The 12,413-nt window shown below is 39.8% G+C and overlaps 1 protein-coding gene across 1 annotated transcript in view; it reads left to right on the top strand.

Annotated features, from left to right (window-relative positions):
• Positions 1–12,413, top strand: part of SNX31 (sorting nexin 31) — a 553,376-nt gene that overhangs the window by 257,672 nt on the left and 283,291 nt on the right. The window contains exon 6 of the mRNA XM_044073704.1: positions 4,839–4,908. Coding sequence (XP_043929639.1) covers positions 4,839–4,908 — 70 coding nt within the window. The remainder of the gene's footprint in view (positions 1–4,838; positions 4,909–12,413) is intronic.

A 12,413-nucleotide genomic window follows, 5' to 3' on the forward strand; every position in this document is an offset into this window, starting at 1 on the left:
GAATATATTTCTTGCAGTTAGTATGCACTACACATGCCTATGACCTTATTTTCATGTTTTACACACTGCACCAGTCCTCTTTTCATGATGCATGCATGCAGGGTTACAACACCTGAACAGTATACACTTAAGGTAGTTGTGCTCATTGTACAATTGGTTGTCGGTGATCTGTGAACACTTGACTGTTTCAGTACTAGAGTTTATGTGCTTAAGCCATTTCTTCCACATACTGGTTATTATAGAATTTTCCAAGTCCTTCAACTGGCAGTCTTAAGCTGCTGCAAAATCATACCCCAGTTTAACTGTTCGTAGTATAGTTTCTACTGTGTACTGTGGCCTTCCTGAGTACTTCTATTTATTGTGTGCCACTTTCATTCCCCAGCACTTCACCTGATTCAAGTGAAAATATTTATTTTTCTTTTTATACTACTGAATCTTCTTCAATAAATTTGTTTCCATGTCCATTTTTTTTTTACTTACAAATGGCTTGACTTGTGCATCTGTTGAAAAGTGTATGTACCCTTCCTCTCTTTGTTGATTAAAAAAATGGAGCATTCTATTCTTTTTTCATTACACAGATCTGATTTCAACAGTATACTTAATTTTCTGTTAATTTAAATTTTTGTTCCATCTCCATACTTGTAATTAGTTTGCCTAAATTGTTTAGGTACTTCTAATTTTATTTTCTGTTTTCTTTAATATACACTATTAGTTCAGTATTATTTAAGTGTTAATATTTTACATATTCTTTTGAACTGCCCCTTATCTTTGTTTTCAGGATTCTAATATTGATGCGTAAAGTTCTTTCATTGTGTTGTGTTCCTTCCACAATTGCAGAAACTATTTCCACCCTCCCTTCATTTTATCCATAGTCCATCTTCACAGTCCATTTTTTTTCTTTATGAACAGATTTTTATAAATTCTACCTTTCCTAGTTTACCAAAAGTAAAATCGATTTGTGTACATACATTTTCCCTTATATGAGATTACCTTCATTCTCTGAACTTTTTAAATTCAATAATATAATGATTTATTTTCCAAACTTGAGTTCTCCATTTTTTTCTTTACTTAAATTACATTTTTTCTCCAAAGCATAGCCCCCTCCCATTACCATTAAAGATCACTTTCACCCAATAAAAATATATTTTTTTAACTCTGATTGCAGCATATATATTACACACCTTGCACACTTTTTCCTATTTCCATAGCCATACAAGTAGCTATCCCTTATATTAACCTTAGTATCTTCTACATAAAATTTGTTTACTTAGGAAAATGGCCACTCCACAACATTGTTTGCTACTGAATGATCAGACAAATGTTCCTTAACAAAAGCTCCTCTTAATTTAGATGTTTTTGATCCCTCAGAAGTTGGCCAGGGGGATAGGGTGGAGTGGAATTTTTGCTAGTTCACCTATCCCAGGGAAAGTTGCAGGGTTTACATCAGGGATTAGCAGTTATTGATGTTAGTAGTCCAGATGTATGTGCATTTGTAATATTAAGTGGGAATTGAGGCTGGGCAATTGGGCGGCCGCAGTGGTGCAGCGGGTTAGCGCTGCCGCCTCACAGCAAGAGGTTCTCTGGTTAGATTCTCGGCTGGGGTGCCTTCTGTGCAGAGTCTGCATGTCTTCCCTGTGTTCGCGTGGGTTTCCTCCGGGTGCTCCAGTTTCCTCCCACATCCCAAAGACATGCAGTAGGTGGATTGGACACTCTAAATTGGCCCTAGTGTGTGTGCCTTCTGTGGAAGGTTGGGCACTGGGCTGGCAACTCTACACCGTAACAAAACTCCACTGCCAATCACGAGTGGACAGATGATCCGCTGTGGCGACCCTTAACCGGGAAAAGCTGAAGGAAGAAGAATTGAGGCTGGGCAGTTGGTAGGGCATACCAAAAATGCTCTCCACATCTGTCTGGATAGCACTATAGTAAGACACCCTGATCCTGATTTCTGAACTCTGGTCATGGTCTGAGGAGGGTAAGTTATACAGGTCTTGGGAAGCTGGAGTGGATAATCAGTCAAGAAGTGTTTCTAGGACATGACTGATAGCAGATAGCTATAGTGGGAACTTACCTCTTTCCCAATTAAATAGAATAAACCATCCATATATATCCTAGTGTCTTGAACACAAATATCTGTACTGACTTCCTTGGACCATTCTACCAATATTTTTATAATAGTTCTTGCTGTTACTGGCCAGCCCTAAGATTCATAAAGGTTATATTTGTACACCTGCTTTTAGCTGCAGTTTATTTCTTTTATTTAATTGACAATCAGCTGTACTTTTGTCCTTTATTTTCTTTTCCCAAATCAAACCATATCAGTGTCCTCAGCTTCACCTTCTTATAGAAGAGAAAAACTTATTTTCAGCTTTTCTTTCTTCTTTTAAATTTATGGCTCCTTTTTTTTTCCTTTCCTTCCCCCTACTGACTTGAAAGTGCCTTCTTACTGGAGTTTGGAATGTGTACCAATCTGTTTCTTTCTTTTAGAATAACATTCACTTCTCAACTGCCAGTCTAAAGTCCACTTTCATCTTAGATTTTTAACAGTTCACTAGCTGTTGACAATGTTTTTGTAGCTGTCCGTAATGATGGAGGACACTGGACCTGGCTGATGCATTTGCATAGCTCTCAAAATGCTAATAAAAAACAACAAAACCAAACAAAAGCCAGTGAATATGCACAAAGATAAAAACTAAACCAGAAATTGCCTGCACAAAGACAAGTAAGTATGCCTGACCAGGAAAAAAGCCAACAGGAAACAATAAAGTGCAGGGAATCAAACCTTTAATAAAGGTGCAGCAAATCCAATGGAAAAAAGAAAATTGAGCACGATATTCTCTTTTGTCCCAAAAATACAATGAAAAAAGAAAGATGGGTATGATATTTTTGTCCCGAAAATACTATGGGACTTCATCAGATCTAAATACAATACTAAGGTCTAACATATAAAAGCCATAGTTTGGTGGTCATATGATATTAAAACACCAATAAAAATTCCTAAAATCTTAAGGCGGTCATGTACCTGTTAATAAACAATTAAGAATTATGAATACTTCAAAAGCACCTTAATAAACATTTAAGACCCTAGTAACGCAAAAACCCATAAAACATAATATAAAAAAAGCATTAAAAATTTGACAAATTGAGCTCATCTCTGTAGTGATAATCAAAAATAGTAAAACACAATAAGTATAACATTAAATAAAGTAAAATGCTAAACTTCTACACATCAACAATACATAAAAACTTAATACAAAATAAAAAAACATACAGAGGCCTGGTGCAAGAATTATAACTTTGCTGCCCTCTGTTTAAGTACTGGTAAAATAGCAACACAATCATTTAATATCAGAATGGCAGGTGGCATTCAATTTAAGTTGCCATAATAGTTGTTTGTATTCTGTTGTGTTTTCCCAGTCATCCCCCACCCATACATTGACCTCAGTACACTCAATAATAGCAAAATTAAAACATTCAAGATTATTACAGTTAGCAGAATGCCTAAATAATGCATTATGGGTATTTCCTTTAAGGATATCTAAATTATGTTCATAAATACATTTTTCCGTGCTCGTTCAGTTTTACCAGCATAAGAAGGTTGGGTAAGTGGAACAGTTAGCCAAATATTCCAGCCCTTTAGTATGGCAATTGCCAAAAGCAGGATGTATAACCAATTTTAAATAATTTGTGAGGGAAATACTTTCATCCTCCTGTATAAACTTACACTGTTTGCACTTTCCATCAGTTTTGCTCAGCCAGGTATTGAGTAATGAGAATTGTTGGTCTCAGAGATGTAAGAGTAGAATAAGGACAATATATATTATGGCTAATTAGTGGTAGGGATGCCACTGTGAAACAGCTCTGTCACAGGTGGTCTAGTTTCTTTGAAGTCAGTCTCTAGTATTATGGAGGGGTTTTATTCCACAATTTACCCATGATTGTGAAAAATCTAGAGTCTCAAAGTCTGGTTTTGGAAGCAAAAATGTTGACTAGCTAGCTGTCCATCAGATGTTCTGATCTTACTGGGGTAGGCTTTCTTCCTGTGATGGTGTCAATCACAGATGGATAGTTGGGGAAGTAGAAGAGTCTCTGTGGATGAATAGTGCCAGATTATGGTGAAATCACAGCCACTGAGTTTTACCATATAGGCAGAAAGCAGATTTATACACCCTGTTATAAGCTTATTCAAGTTAGTGTTGTTGAAGAGATTAAAAAAAAGATTGATATTTCCTATACAATGACACTTGCATCATATGTAACAAAGGTCTTGGCCTTGTAGAGTTTATTAAGTTTTGCATTGGTTTTACTGACGCTATCTTTTTAAATGCAAGTCAATTTTTAACTTGTCAAGAGTGAACCCAAAGTATTGTGTAGAGCTAATTTTAATGACTGCAGAGATGTATGAAATGATGGTGGACTAACTAGTATAATCAGAAGCTGGTACAGAATTAAGAGGGTAATGGGAATAAGATTAACATTGGCAGTTTTAGGATCAAATAACATCACTGTGATTGTATGTATATATATATCCTGGGGTCATTTGAAGGCCCCTGACAAAGTACTGTAATACCAAGATAATGTGATAACTGTTCTTGGTCCAGCATAAGATTTTCTACTGATATAATTTGGCTTTCAAGATGTGTGAATCCCATAGCTTCTGATGGAGGATTTGTTGACTAAAAGAACAACTAGTTGTATAGTAAATCTTGTGATGGTAAATTAAAAGTTAATTACATCTCAAATAAATAAATTGCTATTACTTTCTTAAACCTTAGGCTTAGAAATTCTGTTTTAAGTGTCATCAACTGACTAAAGGTGGTTGCCATGTCTTTCTTCAGGTACATGGACCCAGGTCTGGATGAAATGTTTTTCGAAAGTAGTGCTGGTCTCTACCTGCTCTACGCACAGGTATTTAATAACTTAATTTTCTGTTGCAAACTCTTAATGCATTTAGTTTATCTATCCAAAAGTTTTTTTCTTTTATGCCTTTATTCTGCCTTTAAAGGAAAACCACCCTAGAACTAAATGAATCTGTTTTTTTTTTCCACTCTGTTTTTGTTTCCTGACCCATTTTAACACCTCAAAATCACTCCAAGTGCTTTATTTGTAATTTTAGCCTGTTTTCCACAACATGGCTACCAAAGGGGCTTGATCTATCAATGTGATCTTGTTCTCCCTCAACCCTTTCTCTTTCCCATAATGCTTTGTATGACTCATGCCAGACATAAGAAAGTAGCTTTGAATTCCCACATCGCTGTTATTTTCCTTGCCTTCTGTAAAAGGACTGCTTCTTTTCTGTCTCTAATCACCTGCATTTATGTTTGGCTCAGACCTTGTTTTATACTAAGAACTAAAAACAAAAACTCCAACAAATGAAAACATAAATGAAGCAGGCAGCCAGGCTCCACACAAATATTTAATAAATTAAGAGCTTTCATCCGAAAATACAAAAGACAGAATCCCGATGAAATTTTGTCTTTTTGGACATCAAGCCCCATTGGTAGCCATGTTGTGGAAAACGGGCTAAAATTACAAATAAAACACTTAAGAGTGATTCTGAGGTGTTAAAATATGTCAGGAAACAAATATAGAGTGAAAAAAGCTTTTTTTTTAGTTCTAGGGTATTTTCCTTTTATATCCAGTGTTTTAAACCAGTTTGTACTTGTTAGCTCAAGTTGTTCAAAGCTGCAGTGAGATAGGCCTTCTGCCTTTTGCTCTGCTGTGATATTGGAAAAAGATAAGTGCCTATTTTCAACTGTTTTCTGCACTTCTGTTTTACTCCATATCTGTTTAATCTGTGCAACTGTTTTAGATCCCATCCACCCACCTAGTTGCCATTGTGGCCTTAAAGCTTGGTGGCTTTCTGTTGCCCGCCTCTAGTATAAAATTGATACTGCACACTCCCCCCAGTCACATTACATCAGTTCATTCTACTGTTTATAGTGAAAACTTTGTAAAGGCCCATCACTTTAGCTTCTCAGCCTTGAATTATCTTATCTTCTATCTCCTCACTTTCTACTAACCAAAAAAAAATCCGTACCTCTTCGTACTTCATTTTGCTGCTTGTGCTTAGGAGTTTAACTGCATTTAGTTTGCCGTATTTATTACTGCTTGTTGGTAGCCTCATTAAATTTATGACAGTATTCTACTGAATTGCTGCTTTATTTGTGCTATCTGTTACTGTTGTGATTGTGAGCTACTGTTTTAAATCAATCTACTGATTAACTATATTTCGTTGCAATCTGCTGCAATTCATTACTGTTTAGCTGAATTTCTTCATACTGCGAGTTCTGTTGTTTTGAAGTGATTAATCTGTGCTTCATTGTGAGTTCTTTTTACTGTGTTCTTAACCTTAAAATTGAGTAACATAATCTAGATACAGGTCTGCTGCATCCAGAGCTTCAGCTGCATGGTTTTTAACCCTTTTTGAGGTATTCCAGCTACAAATTTTCCCTTAGTGGCACTTGTGTTACTATCTAGTAGTACTACTTAGACATTCCTCCCTTTACTCTCTTTACCCTCTTAGATCTATGGATGGACAATTTTCTATATTTTCTTCTGCCAGTCTGGTTGATATGGGCATCCTTAGATAGTGTAGCAACTGCCTCGTGTACACTGACAACCATCTACTACTGCCACCTAGGAGCACAATTTGTGAGAGATGCAATTACATCAAACACCTAGTGTTATTGCCCTCTCCCCCACAAACCAGTACATCTGGCACTGAGAAGGTTGGAAACACAAACACCACCCACACCTACACTACACACCCCTACATATGCGGAGGTCCTCAACAAAAGCATACCCAAACAAAAGGGACCTCAGAGGCATAAACACACGCGAACTCCACTGCCCACCACACCACTGTCTTACAGCCACTAAGGCCTAAACATAAACCCAACATATTACTCATAGGAGACTCCATTGTGAGACACACAGATGTGCCCCTGATCAGGCTGGATAAGGAGAAAGTCATGGTTAGTTGTTTGTTGGGTGATAGAATCCACCATATCACCAGTGTACACAAGTCTCTCAACAGGTACTGTTATGACTCTGTCATAGTCCATGTTGGAGTGAATGACTTGAGACATGCCTCCCTGGACTGTATGAAGAGAGACATGATTGAGCTCGCTGAATATGCATCCCAGGCAGGTATGTTCCTAGCCTTAAGCAGCATTCTACCATCACCCAGAATGATGCCTCAATACAAGCAGAAAATGATTGACTTTAACAATTGGCTTAGTTTCTGGTATCATTACAAGGAGATCCAGTACCTGACAGCCTGGGATGACATGATTGGCAAATCATGATGCTTTGCCAGATATGGTCTGCATCTGTCTCCCTTGGGCTTCAGGCTCCTGGCAAAGGCTCTTGCCTCCCCCATTGTGCCTTTTTAGGCAATGCCATGAGGTCAAAACTACCAGCATGAAAATTTCATCAAAACATAAATTAAAGGTCATGCTGCTAAATGCTAGGAGTCTAAACATGAAACTACACCCATTGCAAGCATTCTTAACCCTGGAAGAAGCTGACATTTGTGCAGTCACAAAAACTTGGTTCAAAGCTGCTGAGAGCACCCCAGCCATACCAGGTTACTCATCCTGCCATTCATTCAGACCCCAAACCGTGGGCAGCAAAGGAGGTGGAGTTGCACTATATATAAAAGACGCACACACCTCTAGGGTGGTCAAATAGTGTAAGACACAGGAAATACCAAGTGCAGTTAACAATTGACGAGACCCCTATTCAAATCATAGCTAGCTATAGGCCTCCAACTTTGACTCAAAATGACCACTCCACCTATCTGGACCTCTTCAAATCTATCAAGATTCAACCCTTTACCCTGATCCGGGGCGTCTTTAACTATCCAAACATAGATTGGAAGAAATACTCATGCCAAAACACAAATGCCCAGAGATTCCTTGATTTTGTCAATGCAAATGCCTTGGACCACTTGGTTGACGCCCCGACAAGAGGTGAAAAGATCTTGGACTTGGTATTAACCAACATGAGTAACTACTGCAGCATCCCTACCATGTCGTCATCCCTGGTAAGATCTGACCACAAAGCAGACACTTTTCAAAGTCACCATCTCTCCCGAACCCCCCCCCCCCCAGCTAGGGTCAAACAAAAAAAAACCTCATGAGGGAAGGTATAAACAGCTTTGCAGCCCACTCCCCCTCCATAGGACCATGTGTCCAAACGTACACCAAAGTACTATATGAGCATTTATATAGCTGCATGGAATCAGGAATACCAAACGGGATGAAATCCTACTCCTCAAGGAAGAGTAAACCTGTCTGGTGGACATCTACAATTAAGAAACTGTATAATAAAAGGAAAAAAAATTGCTGTCCAGGACCAAGAAGGAGCAGGTGCCTAATTGGAAGCAATCTCTCCTTAGCTTCAACAAGCAAAATAATAGCACTAGAGAAAACCTCCAAAGCAAACTTTGATCCAAACTGGCCACATCTATTAAAGATAATCATAAGGCCTTCTTCACATATGTCTGCAACCTCAAAGGAAGCACCCAGATCTATTCAGAACTGGAGGTCAAGGATACCACATACACAAATGCTGTAGATATAGCTAACTTGCTGCCAGACAGGTTCAGTGAAAACTTCACTCTTCTGTCCCACCCATCAGTAAAACAGGACATCCCCAGTACCTGCCCCCCTCCCCTTATCTCTAGGGAGCAAGTCATCACTGCCCTGTCTAAGACAAAAAATACAGCCCCCATGGAACTAGATAACGTCCCAGGCTGCATCTTACATGAACTCAGGCAGGAACTTGCAGTACCATTAGGTACCCTGTTCAACCAAAGCCTGTGTACTGGCTTCATCCCAGCTGCGTGGAGAACAGCTACTGTCATCCCTTTGCACAAAAGTGGAGCATCTACCAATCCAGGAGATTATAGACCCATCAGCCTAACTAGCCCGATCTGCAAGGCCATGGAGCAGATTATCATGGACCTCATTAACAAAGACATTGGCAACCTCCAGACACTTGACCCACACAGTCTGGTTTTGTCAAGGGGAAGTCATGCCTGTTACATTTGGTTGACTTCTTTGAGATAGTCACCAAGGCCATAGATGAGGGGAAGTAGGTGCACACCGCCTACCTTGACCTGGCCAAAGCCTCCAATACTATTCCCCACTCAGGTATAATAAATAAACTCTCTCAACTAGGCATCAATCCATATGTTACCAGATGGGTAGCAAACTGGCTAGAGCCCACCTAGTCAAAATAGGGGAAGCCACCTCAAGTAGTAGACCCATAACAAGCAGTGTACCCCAATGATCAGTCTTGGGGGTTTCTGCTGTTTGGGATATACTTCTCAGAGGTGCAAGCCAAATCTAGTGGGCTATGGCTGACCAAGTTTGCAGATGATTGCAAGCTGGGGGCTGTCATCAATTCCCTTAGTGATATGGACATCCGTCAAGAGGGTCTCACCCAAACAAATAACTGGTGCCAGAAACATAGCCTCAAACTGAATGCCAAAAAATGCATCATCATCCCTTTCAGGGAGAGTGACATCCCCACAAATTATCACATTGATAATAAGGTCCTAAGCACGCATTCAGTTGTGAGGGACTTGGGCACCCAAGTTGATAGCAAACTGACTTTTGACCGCCTTATTGCCACCGTTGTACAGAAAGCTTTCTTACATGGTCCATCTCATTAGTAAGGGTATCTCATCCAGGGACAAGGTGGTCATAACATCCCTGTATTCTTCCCTTATAAGACCTATTATTGAGAACAGTGCCCCTTTCGGCATGTACCACACCAAGCACATGCAGCAGCTGGAGAGACCACAGAGGTTCCTCACCCGGAAAATCCAGGGCCTCAAACTTCTACCCTGCACAGATAGGAAGAAAGCCCTGTCCCTCTACTCAGTCTCCTACAGACTCCTTAGAGGTGACCTCTGTCTGGAAAGCAATCTCAGAACCCACTCTGATGGGACTGTTGCATATCTGCAAGTCAAGCTCCACTCGAGTAACCCGTATGCGCTACCTCAACCTGGTCTGTGACATCAATAGGACTTGTTGGCAGGACAGATTTGTGTCCCAGAGACTCCCCCTTTTGTGGAATACATTCCCTGTCCACATAAAGCAGAGTACCTCATTAACCCTTTTTAAGTACAATCTGGATAACTGGATGGGGAACAGAAAATACACCCCTGGGATTCCACCTGTGTCCCTGCTGGACAGTGGCATAGGGTGCTGACTTGTTGGAACATGGGCTAAATTCTTGGCTAGGCTTGTAAGGGCCTCAGGGCCAAAAGCCTAGTAACTTCTTTGGATCCTATAATATAGTGGCCTCATTAATTCACACAGTATGATATAAAACATTTTGTTTGCTGAATTTGTCATGCTGTACTGCAACAGTAATGTCTCAAAAAATATTTCTTGTCATTTTTTTCTGCATTCTGACTCTAGTGGGCAGATGTTAACCATAATAAAATATATTTTCAAACAAAATGCAAGTAGCCTTGTCAGTTCTGCCTAGCTATATTTCTTGTAATGTCATTCTGATATGCACCCTTCAAGAAAAAAAGTTCATGCTGCAAGTATGATTTTGTGGAAAGTTCTGAATTTCTTCCTGGCTTGCATAATACTAAAGGGAATAATAATTACTGATGCAGCCCCATGAGGATTCATAGCCTTATAGCTCGTCATGCAGGACTCTAAGAGATAGTGGTTGACCTTCTGGTAATCTAGTTTACCCTAGTCACTGTTCTTGTCAAAATACTATAATTCAGCAAATGTTGACCCTCGTAGAAAACTAGGAATGTGGAGGAAGACAGAACGCAGTTTATGCTGTACAGTCATGGTTGTAGACAGGTATATGATCACTATTTGAAGGGAATAAATCTGGTCCACAGTGCATTGCTGATCCTAAGGCAGTGTGGTTTAATAGTAGATGCTACACCAAATTAGCCTTACTGAGTTTTTCAGTTGGGTGGCAGGAGAGGTGGATTGCTAAAGGGCATGTAACTGAATGTAGTCGGCCTGTATTTCTGTAAGACACGTGACACCGTAAAGCATAGATGGCTACCTATCAGCATACAAAAGTGGAAATGGCCAGGAGTGTGACATGGTAGATTGGCAGTTGGATTAGAGTGGTAGGTCACAGTTTATGGTGGAAAATGTATTGGACAGTAAGTGAACATGAATGGAAGGTTTCCAGAGTTCATTGCTGAAATTAGGGCTGTCCAGTGTCTTGCTTAGTGACATTACTGAGCCTAGTCATTTCTTTTCACTTATATTAAGCTCTGTGGTGCAGTATATAAATTGATAGTTCAGTAAATATAGACTGAATAGGGATCATGAAGTATTTGGACATTTGATACAGTAATGTAAAACATAATTTATGCTAGTGCAAAAGTTGGTGCACAATACTTTTGACAGTCACATTTAGTGTACACCTAGGAGAAAAGGGAAATATTCTACATATTGATCACTGCAGTAACCTAAGCTGTATGGGTTATATCTTGCAAAGGGTATAACAGGCATCCGACTTCCAAAGCTTCAGGGCACCTTCCATATGCCCAAACGTTTGGCTTGACCTAAACTGACTGAAAGTCAAGTTTGGTGCCAAACTCCAAGTTTTTGGGCTGCAGAAGAAAGCTCTCTTCTGTGAGCTTTTGAGGGTCTACTGTTTGCTTAACTGTGTGCAATTGCTGGGCAAATAATCCACCTATTTGGACCTCTTTGAATATATCAACATTCAACCCTTTTCCCTGATCCTGGACGTCTTTAACTACCCCAACCGTAGACTGGAAATACTACTCATGCCAGAATGCAAATGCCCAGAGAGTCCTTGATTTTTATCAATGCAAGTGCCTTGGAACAGCTAGTCAATACCCCCACAAGAGGTGATATCTTGGAACTGGTATTAACCAACTTGAGTAACCACTGCAGCACCCCTACAAGTATCATCCTCCCTGATAAGATACAACCATAAAGTGGCCACTTTCGAAGTCAGCATCTCCCATGACCGCCCCCCCCCCCCTCTAGCTAGGGTCAAACAAAAAAATTTCTCCAAAGCTGATTACAACCTCCTGAGGGATGGTATAAACAGCTTCATAGCCCCTCCCCCTCTTGTTGGAACTGGCACCAATGTCTAAATCTACACCAAAGCACTATAATGAGGGCTTGTATAGATGCATGGAATCAGGAATACCTGACAGGACAAAATCATCCTCTGCAAGGAAGAGTAAACCTGTCTGGTGGACATCTGCAATAAATAAACTATATAACAAAAGGAAAAAATTGCTGTCCAGGACCCAGAAGGACTAGGTGCCCATTTGGAAGCAATCTCTCCTGAACAAGCAAATAAGAGCACTAGTAAAATCCTCTAAAGCCAACTGCAAGCCCAAATTGGCCACATCTGCTAGCGACAGTCATAAG

Source organism: Protopterus annectens, chromosome 6.part0 (genome assembly GCF_019279795.1).
Source record: "Protopterus annectens isolate FY-2018-M chromosome 6.part0, PAN1.0, whole genome shotgun sequence".
In the NCBI taxonomy this organism is placed as follows: Eukaryota; Metazoa; Chordata; order Ceratodontiformes; family Protopteridae; genus Protopterus; species Protopterus annectens.